Source organism: Clytia hemisphaerica, unplaced genomic scaffold, assembly GCF_902728285.1.
Source record: "Clytia hemisphaerica strain Z4C2 unplaced genomic scaffold, Clytia hemisphaerica genome assembly, whole genome shotgun sequence".
NCBI lineage: Eukaryota > Metazoa > Cnidaria > Hydrozoa > Leptothecata > Clytiidae > Clytia > Clytia hemisphaerica.
The window spans coordinates 375,128-393,160 of NW_027104590.1; the positions used below are offsets into that span (position 1 = coordinate 375,128).

General features: G+C 34.2%; 2 protein-coding genes across 2 annotated transcripts; one reads left to right on the top strand and one right to left on the bottom strand.

The window, feature by feature from the left end:
* The first annotated feature begins 532 nt into the window (after window positions 1-532).
* On the top strand, window positions 533-4,861 carry LOC136823601 (sperm motility kinase 3A-like). Its single transcript, XM_067079782.1, has 9 exons — window positions 533-576; window positions 746-838; window positions 1,466-1,644; window positions 2,344-2,399; window positions 2,859-3,009; window positions 3,340-3,416; window positions 3,890-4,002; window positions 4,549-4,593; window positions 4,787-4,861. The coding sequence occupies exons 2-9, from the start codon at window positions 761-763 to the stop codon at window positions 4,859-4,861; spliced, it is 774 nt and encodes a 257-aa protein (XP_066935883.1). The 5' UTR covers window positions 533-576; window positions 746-760.
* Window positions 4,862-9,024: 4,163 nt separating this feature from the next.
* On the bottom strand, window positions 9,025-10,728 carry LOC136823604 (uncharacterized). The gene is made up of 3 exons (XM_067079785.1): window positions 10,604-10,728; window positions 10,284-10,415; window positions 9,025-9,256 (listed from the first exon to the last, which is right to left on the bottom strand). Exons 1-3 carry the CDS (start codon window positions 10,668-10,670, stop codon window positions 9,138-9,140), a joined length of 318 nt encoding a protein of 105 aa, XP_066935886.1. The 5' UTR covers window positions 10,671-10,728; the 3' UTR covers window positions 9,025-9,137.
* Window positions 10,729-18,033: the final 7,305 nt, after the last annotated feature.

Here is an 18,033-nt window from a genome sequence, read left to right on the forward strand (position 1 = left end):
ATTGGGGCGTTTAAAAAAATCTCTTTTGGCGCCCCTTGCTCTTCGGCGCCCCTTCAAAAAAGCTCCGCTGGGGGGGCCATGGCCCCCCCGGCCCCCCTGCCACAACGCCACTGGCTTTGGTCGCTGAACGTTTTCTTATTCCACTGATCCAAAATAAAGGGGAGATGTGCTGCACATTTTTTAATTTCGCCTAAGGAAAGTATTACGATAGTCTTTTTGCGTGTCTATCGATAAGATTTTTGGGGCGAAATATTGGTGTTTGGGCGTGTATCTCGCTACCATATTTTGTGGAAAATTGACGTATTTAATAAGAAAAATATATTTTGACGTCAAATAAAATTTAAAAACATAAAAAAAAGAAAAAAAAGTTTCGAAAAAATCATCATACTTCGACCCACCTTTGAGAATAGACGCTCGAAGGATTTTTCTCGCTTTTTTGCAGAAATAGTAGTATCGATTTGTTCATATTGATCTGTAACGATTGATATTGATTGTTATAATAATGAGTGGTATAGCACACGAGTGTCTATTGATCCTCTCGCTCGACGGCTCCGCTCCTTAGGACACAATGACCAAGTAAGTTTATGTTGAACTCTGAAGGTTTATGCGAAACTATTCGTGTTTTAAGCTAAATTACCTATGTTTCAAATCTGTTTGGCTTTGTTGTTAGACAGTGACTTCAAAACTTTCAAACACATATTGGGGAAAAAAATTTGAACATTATTCCTTCTTTTTTTCATTGAAGGTTGCTATCAAAGTCATGCCGACTTCACGTGGTATGGCACCCATAATAATGGAGCTTAACGCAATGAACTTGTTGAAAGGTTGTCAGAATGTTGTAAGTATCTTTTGTTTCAGGATTTATATAGCGTTAACGATCTCTAACTCGACGCTCTATTATTCGATACGCTCTTTTATTCCCTTGAAAATTGAATTAAAGAGTTTCAACCTTTCGTGACGGAATCACCCGGACAACTACCGCCGCCCTCTGCCGATCTCCCTGGAGAGCTACCCCAGAATAGAAATATTATTTCAGTACTTCCTAAGAGGTATACTGAAATCCCAGCAGCTTATAGTGAAAAACTGAAGAAACATATTTTTCATATTTTTTATTAAAAGTCGCGCTCTCAAATAAATAAATTCTCAAATGCAAAAATTATTGGACTTACCAAAAAAGAGGATTAGAACATCCCTGTGCCACAGACCCGGTGGGACCTCTACCCACTGGGAAATCAGTCCAAAATTTTGTCTCCGTTGGGAGAAAATACCCTAAAATTTCAGCTCCTCTAGAAAGCTGACTTTGTTTTCTAGAATTTCTATCCCATTATTGGGATTTTGATAGTGATTTTCATTCCCACTTTTGGAAAAAAGTTCCACTGAGGCTGTGAGACAGGGGTGTATTAGATCATCGTTGTCACGCATCGACCTAGATATAAGACGATTCACACTTTTTATGTTCCTATAGGTCCAGATGCTGGATTTCTTTCAAGGAGAAAATCATTGCTACCTAGTAATGGAGCTCTGCAAAGAAGACCTGATGACAACCTTAAACGAACGGATGCACACAAAGCCAAACATAAGAGAAATCTTCACACAAACTTTGAATGGCGTTCATCAATGCCATTTGAAGAGCATTGCTCACTGGTAAGATCTTCTTTGGATAAAGTTTACCCCGGGGGGGGGGCATTAAGGCAAATTGGTGACGGGTATGTGCGGCAGTTAAGGGTAATACTCTATAGAAATGCTCTAAAAGAGTTTAAAATTTGCAAAAATGCACTGTAAGGGTATGAATTTCACCGATTTTGATTCTAAAAGCCATTTTTTCGCCGCACATATCGCCAGTTGATAAACCCACTACCCCCGGGAGTTTACCATTGCATATTAGCAACCCATTTAGTAAAATGTTGGGTGTCATTTAGAATCAATTTTACACCCCTGTCTAACAGCCCTGGTGGAAATCTTTTTTTTCGCCAGTCGATATAAAACTTTCTATCAAAAATTCCAATTTGGATAAAACTTTGGACGGCCTTGGATTGCGATTCTTTTTACATTGAAATTCAAATGAGGATGAGGTCAAAGTCAATTTCCCAACTGGGACGAAATTTTGGCCGAATTTTTTAATGTGGTTGGGGTCCCAGCGGGTCTGTGACACAGGACTTTAATATTAATGGTTAATACACAGCTGTCAATTGCGAGTATACAATGTGTAGTATCGGAAGTACCACGAATCTGACAGGTACAAATATACTTGATGTGGTAGTAGAACGAACCGGTAAAGAATGTTGACCTTAGGAATAGATAAATTTTACAAATTTTACAAAAATTCATGTTTTTTTGTTTCAGTGATTTGAAATTAGAGAATGTTCTTATTAATCAGGATGGAGCTGTAAAAATTACAGGTACGTTTTGTTCTCCATGGTTTTATTATAGAACTCCATCATAATTAGGCGCTATGATAAGTCCTACTTATGAAGCGTTTATGAATATTTTTTTGATAGAGGTCTGAAACCTACTGGAGGTTCCCAGCAGGCACACGACGTCGTTTAAACGCTAACCTAACGTTATATGGACGTTGTGAATGTTAGATAAACGTTGAAACAGCGTTGTGTGCCTGGGTAATTAAAATACTTAGATAATAAACAAATCGAATAATACACCATACATTTACGAGATATTTCGCTCATTTCTTTGAGTATTATCTAGTCTAAAAGTAGAAAAATTAACAGATTAGTCAAATAAATCAAGAAAATCAAAAAATAACAAACTAGAAATTCACTATGCCCTCTTCCACAACAACATCACTTAAATAAGTATAATATAAGTATAATCAAAAAATGTATTTTTTTTTCTTATTTCAGACTTTGGTCTTGGAATGATTCCATCCTCACCCGGTAACGGTTGCCAAAAATTTTGTGGTACACCAGAATACATGGCTCCTGAGGTCCACCGTGGATACGTTGGCTTCGATAACACGCCATACGACCCCTTCAAAGCAGACATGTGGAGCTTGTAAGCTAATGCTTTTTCTCTTTGATTTTAAACTCATCTTTTAACAGCTCTTCTATATCAACCTCTATTTTGTGATGTAGATCTGACCTGTTTGATGAGCCGATTTATTCCAAGTGGCGTTACTTTTCTCGGAAAACGAAATTTGAAAGGGTTAAAAAAAGATTGAATTGAACAAAATTTAATAATTGCTTTTAATAGACGGTGTATAAGAATTCTTCTCCTACATTATATTTTTCAGTTCCTCTATTTACCCTGCTTTTGTGCGCTTTTCCGTGGCCACTATTCTATTGCAACTTGCTATTACATTTGCTTTTTGATTTTCATTTTCAGGGGCGCCATTTTGTATGCAATGTTGACGGGAAAGTTTCTTCCCATTAATTGGTCGAAAGATTTATTCGTGTCTGACGGTATGTTTACATGACTAGTTCTTTTAAATGGATGTTATCTTTCAGTTTCTGAATCCTTGGCCCTCTCTGTACATGTTTTGAGTGAATTAACTTTCTGTTTGGTAAATATTTGAGGCTAACGTAAGAATTTTCTGTTCTCGATTTTCTCAAATGATGATAAGTACTTTAAATTGCTTAAAAAAAACAGATTATGCCAGGAGACTTACTGGACGCATAAGTCCATTCTTTTTAAGGAGACGAGAAATGGATAACCTCGGATTTAAGACTTTTAACACTTTTTCAGCCTGTAATCCATAACCTGTAATATTAGGTACATAATATGTAAAAAACCTGAAAAAGTGTGTTTTTAGCCATTCTTCCTTGGATTTTCATCTTGGTTGCAGGTCTAAGATCTCCTATTCGTCATGGAGATCGAGAGGACTTTTATATCCATTAGTTTGGGGGTGTGATTCAATTTCATTTTTATTCTTTAGAATTGCATGATCTGTTAACCAAATTGTTGAACCACGACCCAGCGTCGAGACCATCTACGTCAGAAATTATCAACCATCCTTGGTTAACACCTTCTCCTTCAGCTATTGAAGCGGTATGACAATTAACTTCTTAACAATAGCCTTTTCAACTTATGACTTTGTATTCCCAGCTGGCAATCAACGTTGTGTCAACGTTTATCTAACGTTCACAACGTCCATATAACGTTAGATTAACGTTAAAACAACGTTGTGTGTCAGCTGGGTTCAGTAAATTTTGGTCATCAACTTTAAGGGACCAGGTTTGACTTTAAAGCAAAAGGTTTAGAAATTGAAAATTTTTCCCTGGAACCAAAAGAAATAGGTACCCCGAAGCGGCAAGCTCGCAATGTATGGATGGATTGAAATAGTCGGACTTCTGAAACCGTCAAAATTGAATTCGACGTACTTTTAATTGCATATCTAGTCGATGTATGATGTTCAAAAGTTATATCACATTATATTCACATCATATTATACATTATATCACACAGTGCGAGCTTGCCATCGAAGCACTGCCTTTCCCAGGTCAAATTAGTCAAATTTTGTCCAAATGTCGTCTGTACTGTAAAACATAAGGGCAAAGTGAAAAATTTTTAACAATGTACGCCTTTTCTTTTCAGAAATCCGCAAACAGTGTTAAGAAAGAACAGAAAGAAGTTGCTAAGGTAAAAGACTTTGATATTGCAATGCCTTCAATGATAAAAAATAATGCAAAATACACCGGAACACCGGGAGAAAACCTAACTTGTCGCCATAAAGAAATCCCCAAATATCGTTTATCTATTGTCTACCACGGATTTCTGAAAGTTTCACAAAATTTTTTTTATATGTTTTCACGGTTTTTCGTCATTTTTGTAGACTGTATCACAATATCATCAAGTGAGCGTTAACAAAGCTTTGGATGAAAAGGTAAGAAACATAATGTTCTTTTAACGTTCATCTAACGTTTCATAAATGATTGTACGTTAGTTGGATGTTAAGTGAACGTTGTTTCGACGTTCCTTTGAACGTTGTTTCGACGTTCCTTTGTCAACGTTCCCTTGTTACACTACCCGCTATTTTATGAAAACCAGTAAATATTGTTTGAAGCTTGGCTTTCTTATTCATTTACTTTAATCATTTGTTGACTTAAAAAGTTCTCAAAACTAGCATTTTCTTGACCATTTTCAAATGTCTTTCCAAATTTGAGCCTTGTATAAATGTTCTTATAAAATTATTCTCGAAAAAGTGTGTATAAGTTAATTCTAAAGAATTAATCTTTGGAAGCCTTGCTTCCTTGAAGGAAACTTAGAAATGAAGCTGTAAATGTAAATCTGTTAACTTTAGGCACAAAAAATGAAGAGCCAAAAATCAGAAGAGCTCGCCTCGCAAGATGTGAGAGTACAAATAAACGAATACCGACTTCATACACTGTTCATCATTGACAATAAGACATTCAAACAGTAAGTTTAGAGTTTTTATTTTTGATGATATGCAAAGTATTTCTAATAACGCAGAATTTAAACAAAATATTTCTTGAAATTTGTGCAAACGACAAAATTCACTCTTTCTTTTGTCTTAAATGCTATTCAAGCAAATTATAATTCATCCACGATTTCACTGTTTAGCCCCTCAAATCTGAGTCACGTGTATTTACACTCAAAATTAGCCAATACATACCGAATCCCAGAATTAAGGCTATTACTCCTGAACATTTGATTTAAAAAGGCATAAGCAGAATGCTTTAAAGAGTATAATATAACCGACCAGAAATGATGTCCAAACGCAACTTTTACGTCATTTTTTTAGAGTTACGTTGGGTAATCGATATCGTTTTTCGAGAGCTTTCGACTGATATAAGCGGTTTCGACTTTGAAATTTTGTCTAAATTTAGGGTTTTGTCAGTGACGTCTATTTTTGGGTCCTGAAACATTTCCCTAGACCTTAGCGAAAAACCACCCAGGCGACAAACTATATAAATGCTTCATTCTTTGAAATATACCAAGTTTGGTTTCGTCTCATAAAAGATATCACGGGCTCCTAAGGGTTTGCCCCCTACTAATACGCCTTTTCGACCGTAGTCGTAAGGTCAGGCGCGTACCACTTTTTATCCCACTAATCTCGATCCAATCCATTTTTGACACATTTTTCTATTGTCTATAGGTGGGAAAAAGGACTGGGACGGTATAGTGGGATAAAGTGGACAAAGAATATGCCTGTGCGATAATTGGCGGCTACAGTCGAAAAGGTGTAATAGGCAATGCGCTGTCAAAGTTTTTGCATACCTTTTAAAAACCTCTTTTCTTTGTTTTGTTTCAGAGATCACGTGAATGTCATCAATGTCGCTTCCAATCCTAAATTCCCTAATGGACATCATTTTCAGCCTGCTGAATTATGGGACTATCCTAACGGTCACCATTTTCCTTGCATGGAATTCTGGGAATGAATAACACAAAAATAATTTATTAGTTTTTTAGTTTTGTAAATAGTATATATACAATCATGGTGTTACATCATCAAAATCAAAACAAAAACAAAATATAAAAAACATTTCAAAAATAATGCACTTATACTCCTCGCTTCTCCCGGCTAGATCTGCGATCTACGTCAAAATATATTGAAAGTTTTGGCTTATTTCCTCAGAAATAAGTTCTTGGGCGAGAAAGTCACTTTTGGACTATTTGTTAAATGTAATCGAATATTTAAATTTGGGAGGGGTTTATAGACTGCCAGGCTATATTGTGAGATTTTTTGGACGATTCTTGAACTTAGCTGGTAAGTCATAAATCTAGTGTTAAAACTCTACCTAACCAACCAAAGGTATAGCCCTTCCAATCATTTGTAGCTATAAATATGTCTTTTTTGAAGAAAAAAGCGGTTTTAATGATAATTTTATACAAGTTCGTAATATATTGTTCTAATATTCTTGTAATATTCTTATAGAAGTTAGTCTTATTATTTAAAATAAGCGTGTACCAACAAATTTTTGAAGGATTTCACGACACACACTTTGTTATAAGAACCAGTAAATTTATCTTATATATAAATATATATATATATTCCTTCCCATCTAGTATGCTTTCTACAACGTTGTGGCAGAAACGTGTACACTTCTTTTTTCATTGTTATTTTAGTTTCTTCGGCTGGTTCCGTGGAGTTTAAGTTTTAGTTTATTTTATATTTGCACGCGTTTCATACTTTCACTAAACACATCTTTTTGCATCTTTTTATCTGTGGTGGTGTCTAGCTAACACTGCTTGGCCTACCTACACAACCCTATTTCCATCATATAGGAGGATATTTTCACAAATGGCCGAAATCCTGTGTAGGTCCAAAACTGAGGAACAGATAATGTGTTTTTTTGAAATATTTTTTGACTCATATTGAGGGGTAAAATGGGTCATAAAAATCGAAACATACAGCCCAGCCTCGCTTTCATTTAATTATATTGTTTTAAATAAAAGTTTAATTCAAAATAACTCAAAATCCAGAAGAGATTTCTAAAAAAATTCTTTTTTTTGTTTTGTATTTTCTTACAGATTTATATTTTACCAAAATGAAACACTCAAACATTGTAACAACAAATAGAAAACATCTCGGGAAAGGTGTAAGGCCTAAGGAAATTCTCTTATTGGCTATTATCAAAGGGTCAAATTATCCGACAATTGAAACTTTCGGGGACCAACCGTCTTTGCGGTTATTGTCCTAGGGTATACTTGTCCGAGTTGTAATTTTTTTCAGGGGGTAATCACCTATTCACGCTCTAGGCACTGATGCACACCGGGTAGGCACAAACTCACAACCATTATTAAACTTCTGTTCGGTTCGACCTTTTTGTCACGGAAAAAAATAAATGTCATTTAACCCTGACCCAACAAAACAAGCTGTAGAAGTCTATTTCAGTTGTATATTCAACCCTGCTAATACTCCTGTGATTCTCTTTCAATACCAATGACATAAATGCCAGTTAGCACCAGAAACATCTTGATCTTATCCTGAATTAAAAACTTTCTTTTAATCGCCATCTTGATGAAAAGATCAAAAAGGCCAATAAAGTTATTGGCTCCATTAACAGACTTCGCAAACATGTACCTAGGAAATTTCTGCTAACTATTTATAAATCTTTCATTAGACCTCATCTTGACTACGGTGATATCGTATATGACCGTCCAGGTAATGCCTCTGTTGTGCAGAAGCTAGAAACCATTCAATACAATGCCTGTTTAGCCATCACAGGCTGTTTTCGTGGAACGTTTCAGGATAAAATATACTCTGAGCTTGGTCTTGAAAGCCTTGCTGACAGGCGTTTTGCAAGAATAATGACATTCTTCTATAAAATTATAAACAACTTAGTCCATCTTATTTACGTAACTACCTACCAGCAAGGCTTTTAGCACCCATAAATCTGAGAACAAGAAATCCTATTTATCCTCTTCCCAGCTGGCACACAACGTTGTTTTAACGTTCATCTGACGTTACATGGACGTTGTGAACGTTAGATAAACGTTAAAAGAACGTTGTGTGCCAACTGGGTTAATGGCGTTAATATACGGACTGAACGTTTCCGAAACACTTTCTTTCCCTACTGCATATCTCAGTGGAATATCCTGGACGATGATATAAGAAATCTACCTTCCACTAAACCCTTTAAAAAAGCTATTTATAAATTTTTGAGACCGAACCAGTGTCATGTTTTTGATGTCCCTGATAATCAAGGTGTTGTCCTTCTCAATAGGCTTCGTGTTGGATTCAGTCATCTCAATGAGCACAAGTTTAGGTACGGTTTTCGTGATACGTTAGACCCTTTCTGTGGTTGTCGGACAAACTCTGTTAAAAATTCACAATACTTTATTTTGCATGGCTCTATATATTCCCATGAAAGACAATCTCTATTCAACAAGCTTCATACCTTAGGCATAAATTTTTTCCCACTTAAACCCCTTCTTGGTGCCTAGCGGGGGGATAAGGCTATTATTTTTTGTCAGTAGTGTTTCGTCTTATTTGTTCGTTAGTGTACCGTGTAACCTATATTATAAAGAAACAAAAAAATAAAATAAAGGTTCGAAGGTTCGAAGATTCTTGCCGACAGAGGAACGGAAATGGCTAGAGAAAATGACTACAGTTTTATTGTTCGTTTTTTTCACAGGAAAGAATAACTCACAAGTTACATATCAGCTTATTTAAAAAGAGTCAAATAAAAAAACTGGAATCCATTACCAGACGATTATTATCAAACAGCTTGGCTTCGACACATTCCACACGAATAAGGACACATTTTACGGACGTTACCAATAGATCGACAATATTTCTTCCATGTACCACACTTAGGGGATGTGTTTTGGCATGGTTCTAAAGAAATGTAAAGGAAATACAGTTTGTAAGTAACATATATCATTTGTAGTTCCTTTTTTGATAAGTAAGTTTGCGACTGCAGTTGGAGGAGACCCGGAGGTTCGATAGCCTATATATCCGAAGGTAGGGGAGGCTTATTTTGTATTTTGGAATTTTAGAGGTCTAATTTCAAACATCCCAACTATAGGTTTGTTATATGTTGGAAAAATTTTGGAGACCCCTTTATTCGGATTCCCTACTATTCTGGACCCCGAAGGGGGAGAGGTACTTATGCAAAATGGGTGCCAGGTATGTGCGAAGAGGTACAAAACCATTTAAAAGCAAGTCGAGTCAATGTGATGATTCATTATGAAAATCAAAAATCGACGCCCTCAAAGGTTCATAAATTCTAGAAATTTTGACTACAATGCTGGACAAAAGGTTGTAGACAAATGAAATTTCAGTGAAAAATGATGAGAAATAGAGCAAAATGACTCTTCGATGTGTCTGAAAGGGGATGGAAATTAAGAAAAACACTTTTGAAGTAGTTGCATTGCTTTTGAATTGCTTTTGAGGGAACCACAAGTTAAAAATCAGCGTTTTGATACTGGTGTAAGCCAGTTAATCAAGCCCTTGTGATTTGCCCTTGCGGTTAGACTGCAGTTGGGTGACTTTGAAAGACTTTGGATGGGTTTGGAAAGCACCCAGAACTTGTTTTTGATCGATATTGAAGTATTTTGCAAATATTGCAGAAGTCTACAAACTTTTTGTCCAGCATTGTAAAATTTGAAAGTTTTGGCTGAAATTTAGGGGAAATAATCTCTCTAAGGGTGGCCAAAACGTTCAAAACATGGACAACATTTTCAAAATTTAGTAATTTGGACACACTTGTCATCTCAAAAACTTAGTAGGTTTTGACCAGGTCTGGACCTCAGAGTAGATCCCTTGCAGAAACGAGGGCTGGGTTCAAGTTTTTTCGAGTTGTAATTACCACAAAATATGTTCAAATAAATTCAAACCATTTTTTTAGAATATTAAGCCTTACTTGGTGGTGGGGGCCCACAGTTGAAACATGATTTTGGACATTGTTTTTGGACGTAATCGTTTGTTTTACATTGATGTTTCGTCACCAAGTTTTGGCAAAGATTGCCTGCCATTTTGTCGGTGCATGTTGCAGCTATAAAGTTAGAAAAATGAGTAAAATAATTATTCTAAGACATACAACTTCTTAAGAAATTGCACAAAAAAACTCACAAAATGGAGAAAATAAGAATTATGTTTTTAAGCTTGAAAACTTCGAAAATTTTGAACACTCTTATGAAAAAAGTTAGTATAACTAAGTATGGCTAATTTATAAAATCATACCTTCAGAAAAGCTCCATACAGCAGCAACAAAAACTAATGCAAAAATAATCTTGATAGCTCCAGCCATTTTAAAGATTTTTCTGAAGCAAATGTTTTCTCTCTAAATGTTCTTTTGAGAATGAATTTTGATTCAGAACTCAATCTTTTAAATAGCTAGGGAAAAAGCTAGTCCCAGTCCTTTTTAAAATTTTGAGCAAAGATCTCAGCAACAGTGTTTCAAAAATTAAAGAACTAATAAACTTTTTATTTTATATACAAGAATAATTTTATGAGAACAAGGCAAGATTTACATTTAAAAACATAAGAAAAATTTAAGAACAACCCTTAGTCTGAAATAACTGAATCAAAAGGGTGAAAGTACAACAGAGAAGGTTTAAATGCCTCGATTCTACCTGAAAAAACAAAAAATGCAAAGTTTGAGGCAAAAAGTATCAAAAAATAAGAACAGTTTACAGGTTCTTATAAGAATAGAGTTTGTTACTTATATCAAAATTTATCATGTTATGATTGAAGACACAGCTATGTAAAATGTTTATATTTGTATTAGCTTAACATTACATATATGATCAGCTATCTTTCTCACAAATACCTTTCCGATATCAGTAATCATTGTTTTTAGCCCGGGTATCTACATTAAGTATTACTGTACACGAACTTTCTATAAGAATGACGTTTTTCATTTCATGATGGATATTCTAAACCTTTTGGGAGAAAATCATCCGGTTATGATCCGACTCAGCCTAAATCTAGCATGCAATACAAACCTCGGGCAAAGATATGGCTTTTTTCATAGCATTACTTGAGGAAAATTGGCAATTTACAGGTAAAATCCTCGAAAAATCGGTATTCTTAGGTTGCCGAATTCCATGATGGTGCTATTCTTATTTTTTTAGCCAATTTCATCATGAATATTCTTATTTACTATCGGATTTAAGCCCCCAAAGTGCTTGTTGAATCTCTTGGATGGTGAATGAAAGCAACTTATTTCCTATCTGATACGCTTCGAGAAACCTAGTAAATATTTACGTAAAGGGGTTGTCTTCATGCGGCCATTGGGGAGTGCCTTTGGTGCCCCGAGCACGATACGTTGCTTCAACAAGCTTTTCCGGAGATTAGGCTATTGGCATTCTCCAACGCTAACGGGTTCGTGCTTCTTATATTACCTGTTTTTATTTATGCGTTGTTTTGTAGTAGATATCGTTTTCCATACTCCCACAAGGAAGGTCAGGGTTCGACTCCCCACCTCGTACCCATAACGATCGATTCTCACAACCATCAAAATTATAATAAAAGAAACAAGACGACTTAAAGTCGAAAATTTCGCCTAGAATTTAAACTACATAGGAAAAACAAGAAGTAGAGATTGAAGCCAATTTGAAATCTACTTTACATCGAGCCTTGATGAAACAATTTTACAAGAACAACGAGGCTTAAAATCGCTAAAAAAGAGACCAATTTAAGAACAACTGTTGTTTAATTTTTAAGAACTAATAAACAAAGGTAATCACCGTCTATCAAAAGTTATTTATTTGATTCTTATAAAGCAAATGTTTATGTCAGTGTTTTTTACACTTTTGGCAAAAACGTGAAAATTTGGGCACTTTTTAAAAACCAAATTTTAGAGAGCAAGTTCTCGTTCATTATCAAATTTAGTGTTTCTATTGGAGAGAGAAAAGATTAAAGATTCCATTCCTTTTTTAAATGTTCAAAGTTTGAGCAGTTAATCATAAATTTATTCCATTGGGAAATGGAAGAAATATTCCATCGGCAATAGCTCATTGAGTTTTTAAGCTTTTGGGCTAAAATTTGGCAGGCAGAAGCCTTTAAGCGTTTGCAATCCGTAATAGGAAAAATTATTCCATTTAGAGCAATTCTGGAGGAGTTATCCCACTTTTTCGTTGGATAAATCATTCACTTCATTCAAAATTTTATTGGGTAGTATTTGAGAAATCATGTTCAAGCAAGCATTTGTTCCATCTCAAGCATCCCTAGAATTGAAAAGTTAACATTTTTTTGGAAATGGAGCATGCAGGGATTCCATATTTCACTTTTTGCATAACCCCTTATCATGGTACTCTTTTTTTATTAGTTTGGTAGAAAAGGTCTCATTTCAGAAGTATCTTTTTGTAAAGAATAATTTTACACCACCTGATAGTAAAAAGCCTGCTTTATCCGTAGGGTAAGATATAAATTCATTTGGAGCTCTCTAGAATGACATATTCCAAATTTACAAAAAATCATGCATGTCACGGATGGAATGATTCATCCTAAATGACTTGCTACATTCGAATGTTTTCATCAAATCCTTTCGAAGAGAAGGTTAGATAATCACTTGATAAAGCGTTACTTGTGATAGAGAGCCTTCTAAGATTGATATTTTCCTAACTAGTTCTTGTGTTAAAAAAATACGAAATAAATTACTCAGAAGTATCTTTACGTTCATGTCAAGTTATAATCCATAATCTGAGCTTCTCGTTCAAAAGTGCTCCTTTTTACAGACTTGTTTCATATTATGACAAAGAAACCTTTCATCGAAAGTATTGTAGTTTAGAGCGTGCAAAGATGATTTATTCCATGAAACTCGAGGGGTAAATTACTCGAAAAAATCTCGTACACTTCTTAGAAAAATCACAAAAAAATCACGCAAAAAATCAAGAATCACAAAAAAATCACAAAAAAATCAAAAAATCACAAAAAAATCACAGAAAAATCAAAAAATCACAAAAAAATCACAGAAAAAATCAAAAAATAATTTTGCTTCCATATAGTCCAAGTTAAATGGAATTTCAAATACTTATTGACTCTGTAAGGGTTGGAATATCATTCTAAAAGCTTTCTAGGGTAATCTTGTACGACTCAGCAGACTTCCCACCAAGTTTACATGTTATAAGACTCAAAATCATTTGATAAAACCTTAAAAATTGATGTTTAGCTTTAACTGACTTTTGTGACGGAATAAGCAATAAAAAAGTGCTCTTCGCTTGTGTTTTTCGAAATTCAGGGATGAAGGTGTAAGGAAATCGTATTTAGAACTTTGAAATTTATATATAACAATTTCAAATGAGAAAAACACAAAATCTAACTTTTTGGAATATCTCATCAAGTATTGCTCGAGGAAAAAATTTCAACAGATTTGAAATTATAATTCGCAACTTATTGGAAGTTTTCATCCCAAAATACTCAAGAATCGTGATTTTAGACTGAAAAAAACGTTTTTGACGAAAATTAGTTTTCACGTTTTTGCCAAAAGTGTAAAAGAAACTGACTTATATAAGAAAAATGAATATGCTCATATTGTGCGCCATCCCTTGTTTATTTTGTAAGAGCTAATTACCGAAAGGTATATCAACGTCTATCAAGAGTTATTGATTTGATTCTTATAAAGTAAATTCTTATTTATAAGAAAAATAAGTAAGCTCATATTGTGCGCCGTCCCTTGTTTACTTTGTAAGAACTAATTACCGAAAGGTATATTACCGTCTATAAAGAGTTATTGATTTGATTCTTATAAAGTAAATGCTTATAAGAAAAATAAATGAGCTCATATTGTGCGCCGTTCCTTGTTTACTTTGGAACAACTAATTACCGAAAGCTATATCACCGTCTATCAAGAGTTATTGATTTGATTCTTATAAAGTAAATGCTTATAAGAAAAATAAATATGCTCATATTGTGCGCCATCCCTTGTTTACTTTGTAAGAACTAATTACCGAAAGGTATATCACCGCCTATCAAGAGTTATTGATTTAATTCTTATAAAGTATATGCTTATAAGAAAAATAAGTAAGCTCATATTGTGCGCCATCCCTTGTTTACTTTGTAAGAACTAATTACCGAAAGGTATATTACCGTCTATAAAGAGTTATTGATTTGATTCTTATAAAGTATATGCTTATAAGAAAAATAAATAAGGTCATATTGTGTGCCATCCCTTGTTTACTTTGTAAGAACTAATTACCGAAAGGTATATTACCGTCTTTAAAGAGTTATTGATTTGATTCTTATAAAGTAAAGTAAATGCTTATAAGAAAAACAAATAAGGTCATATTGTGCGCCATACTTTATTTACTTTGTAAGAACTAATTACCGAAAGGTATATGACCGTCTATCAAGAGTTATTGATTTGACTCTTATAAAGTATATGCTTATAAGAAAAATAAATATGCTCATATTGTGCTCCATACTTTGTTATTGTAAGAACTAATTACCGAAAGGTATATCACCGTCTATCAAGAGTTATTGATTTGATTCTTATAAAGTATACGCTTATAAGAAAAATAAATATGCTCATATTGTGCGCCATACTTTGTTTACTTTGTAAGAACTAATTCCCGAAAAGTATATAACCGTCTATCAAGAGTTATTGATTTGATTCTTATAAAGTATATGCTTATAAGAAAAATAAATAAGGTCATATTGTGCGCCATCCCTTGTTTACTTTGTAAGAACTAATTACCGAAAGGTATATTACCGTCTATAAAGAGTTATTGATTTGATTCTTATAAAGTAAATGCTTATAAGAAAAACAAATAAGGTCATATTGTGCGCCATCCCTTGTTTACTTTGTAAGAACTAATTACCGAAAGGTATATCACCGTCTATCAAGAGTTATTGATTTGATTCTTATAAAGTATATGCTTATAAAAAAAATATGCTCATATTGTGCGCCATACTTTATTTACTTTGTAAGAACTAATTACCGAAAGTTATATCACCGTCTATCAAGAGTTATTGATTTGATTCTTATAAAGTATATGGTTATAAGAAAAATAAATATGCTCATATTGTGCGCCATACTTTGTAAGAACTAATTACCGAAAGGTATATCACCGTCTATCAAGAGTTATTGATTTGATTCTTATAAAGTATATGCTTATAAGAAAAATAAATATGCTCATATTGTGCTCCATACTTTGTTTACTTTGTAAGAACTAATTACCGAAAGGTATATCACCGTCTATCAAGAGTTATTGATTTGATTCTTATAAAGTAAATGCTTATAAGAAAAATAAGAAAGCTTATATTGTGCGCCATCCCTTGTTTACTTTGAAAGAACTAATTACCGAAAGGTATATTATCGTCTATAAAGAGTTATTGATTTGATTCTCATAAAGTAAATGCTTATAAGAAAAATAAATAAGGTCATATTGGGCGCCATCCCTTGTTTACTTTGTAAGAACTAATTACCGAAAGGTATATCACCGTCTATCAAGAGTTATTGATTTGATTCTTATAAAGTATATGCTTATAAGAAAATAAAGAAAAAATCAAAACTTTGGAGCTAAAGACACAAAGATATGACGTAATCCAAAGAAAACCCGCGAAAATCGTCCGTGGTTATACGAGCGTGTAATTTGTAAATTATATTTAGTGAGTTCGTCCACCGTATCAAGCACTTTCGTTTTCTAATTTTTTTTCCGATGACACCGCCGCCGCAGAAAGACTATCGTAATACTTTCGCTAAGCGAAATTAATAATCAGGCCCTGTGTCCGAGTTTGATCGAATCCCACTCTGTCTTACGATTCACTTGATAAGTGATTGATCATTTGCCTGGGTCATACCATACATGTCAGGAGATTAATATAATCTAATACAAGAGTATAGGGAGGGGGTATAGTCAGACATTGTATCTGGGGTGATGACATTGCTCACACGAATAAGCACTCGCAAGGGTAATCTCTCTGCTACGCTTGTTCGAGAAATGTCACCGAAACGCCATGACTCGAGGTTAGGGTCAACGGTAAGCGCTATGATTTCCTTATCCGAGAATAGGAAACTATCTCAAGAAAGTCTGCATCAGCGGGACCATCCTTTCATTATTTCTTCCTTTTTAAAGGGGTCTGCTCTGCTCTAAACCTCCGAGAAAATGACAAATTTCGATTAATTGTTTCGCTCAGTCCATAATTTTTCATCAATAATTTAATATATAATACAATGGAGATATGATGAAAAATTTCTATCGGCAAACTCCACAAGTGATTTTACATAAATTACGAATATCACTTGACAAACGACAGCTTGACTTCCATCTTGAACAGCTTATGATGACTCGTCACGACAAGGACCTGAAATCATATCGTGAATTATATGGATGTAGATTTTTGTAAAGCTATAGGATTGAAAAATCTTCAAATTTTGATAAACAGGGGTCCTAACTATACCGAGAGGTTGGACTTTGCACCTCTAAACATCCCCAAAATAAGAAATTTTAGAAATAAAAGGACCTTTAAGTGATGCTTCTTTTTGCCTTAAATGAGCTCAACCCATGTTTTATTCTTGTTTTAAACCCCCATGGTTTAAACCCTGATGTTCTTATAAAAATCTGCGTTTACACTGGATGCCTCTTTAAATTATTCTTAATCTTCACCTTGAGGTACTTGTCCGCAATTGAAACAATTTTTTCGACATTGTTGTTGGACGTAGTTTTTCTTGCACATATCCTTTGGTAATAATTTGCAAAGGCTGTCCGACATTTTGTTCTTGCAGGTTGCTGGAAAAAAAATATGATAAAGAGGATGTTTTGCCTTATAATAGACTGCACTAGATATAAGTCCCGAAATATTCCACTTTATTTTACTACTCTGGAAAGTATAAAAAACGCCCCTGTCTCGGTGTAGAAATTTTAGTTTGTTCTTTCACCGGGGAAGTTTTTGTGGTTAATCTTTCCAGCGTGTAGGGTGCTCCATCGGGTCTGTGATGGGGATGCTATTTTGGCAAGGTTTTTTTGTCAAAAAGAGTCAATAGAATAAGTATATTGCAAGTGAATTTTAGAAATTGTTGCCATTTTCAGGACAAACATTAAAACTCACCATCAACTGACAAACTCCATAATTACCAAAAAAAGAGAAAATATAATTTTTGTTACAGTAGACATGGATGCAGACTTTTCGATAATATTTGAAAAACTGATCTTTATGCTAATAATTCTTCTGCAGATTAAAATGCTGATCCCGAAAGATTTTTTATTAGAATGGTCGTAATTCTGATATTTCAAATTATTAGTTGGCATAAGGAATTTGTTTATTTTTAGGTGACTTAGGGAATTGTTTTGTTTTGTTTATGTCTAGAGAGTCGCAACCTGCCAAATTGATAGAGTTTATTTTATGGCTGTACTTAAAGGAACAGCTCTTTATATATTTAGCATGTCAAATTTGGAACTAGAGTGGGAACTACACTAGATTTATTGAAAATGATATTATGAGAAAGTTATCAAGCGTTGTTTGTATTTTTGGAATGATTTTTTGTTTGAGCAGGTTCTCAGCTTGCAAAACATAGCTACATTTTACAATTTTTTAATTTGGTTTTTGAAATTCATATATCTTGATTTTTAATGTATTTATAATGAAAATTTAGGTGACGAGACGAAAAAATTCGGATAGGAAATAATGACCAAATAAAGCCGACATCTTAAACGCATGTCCTGCTCTGA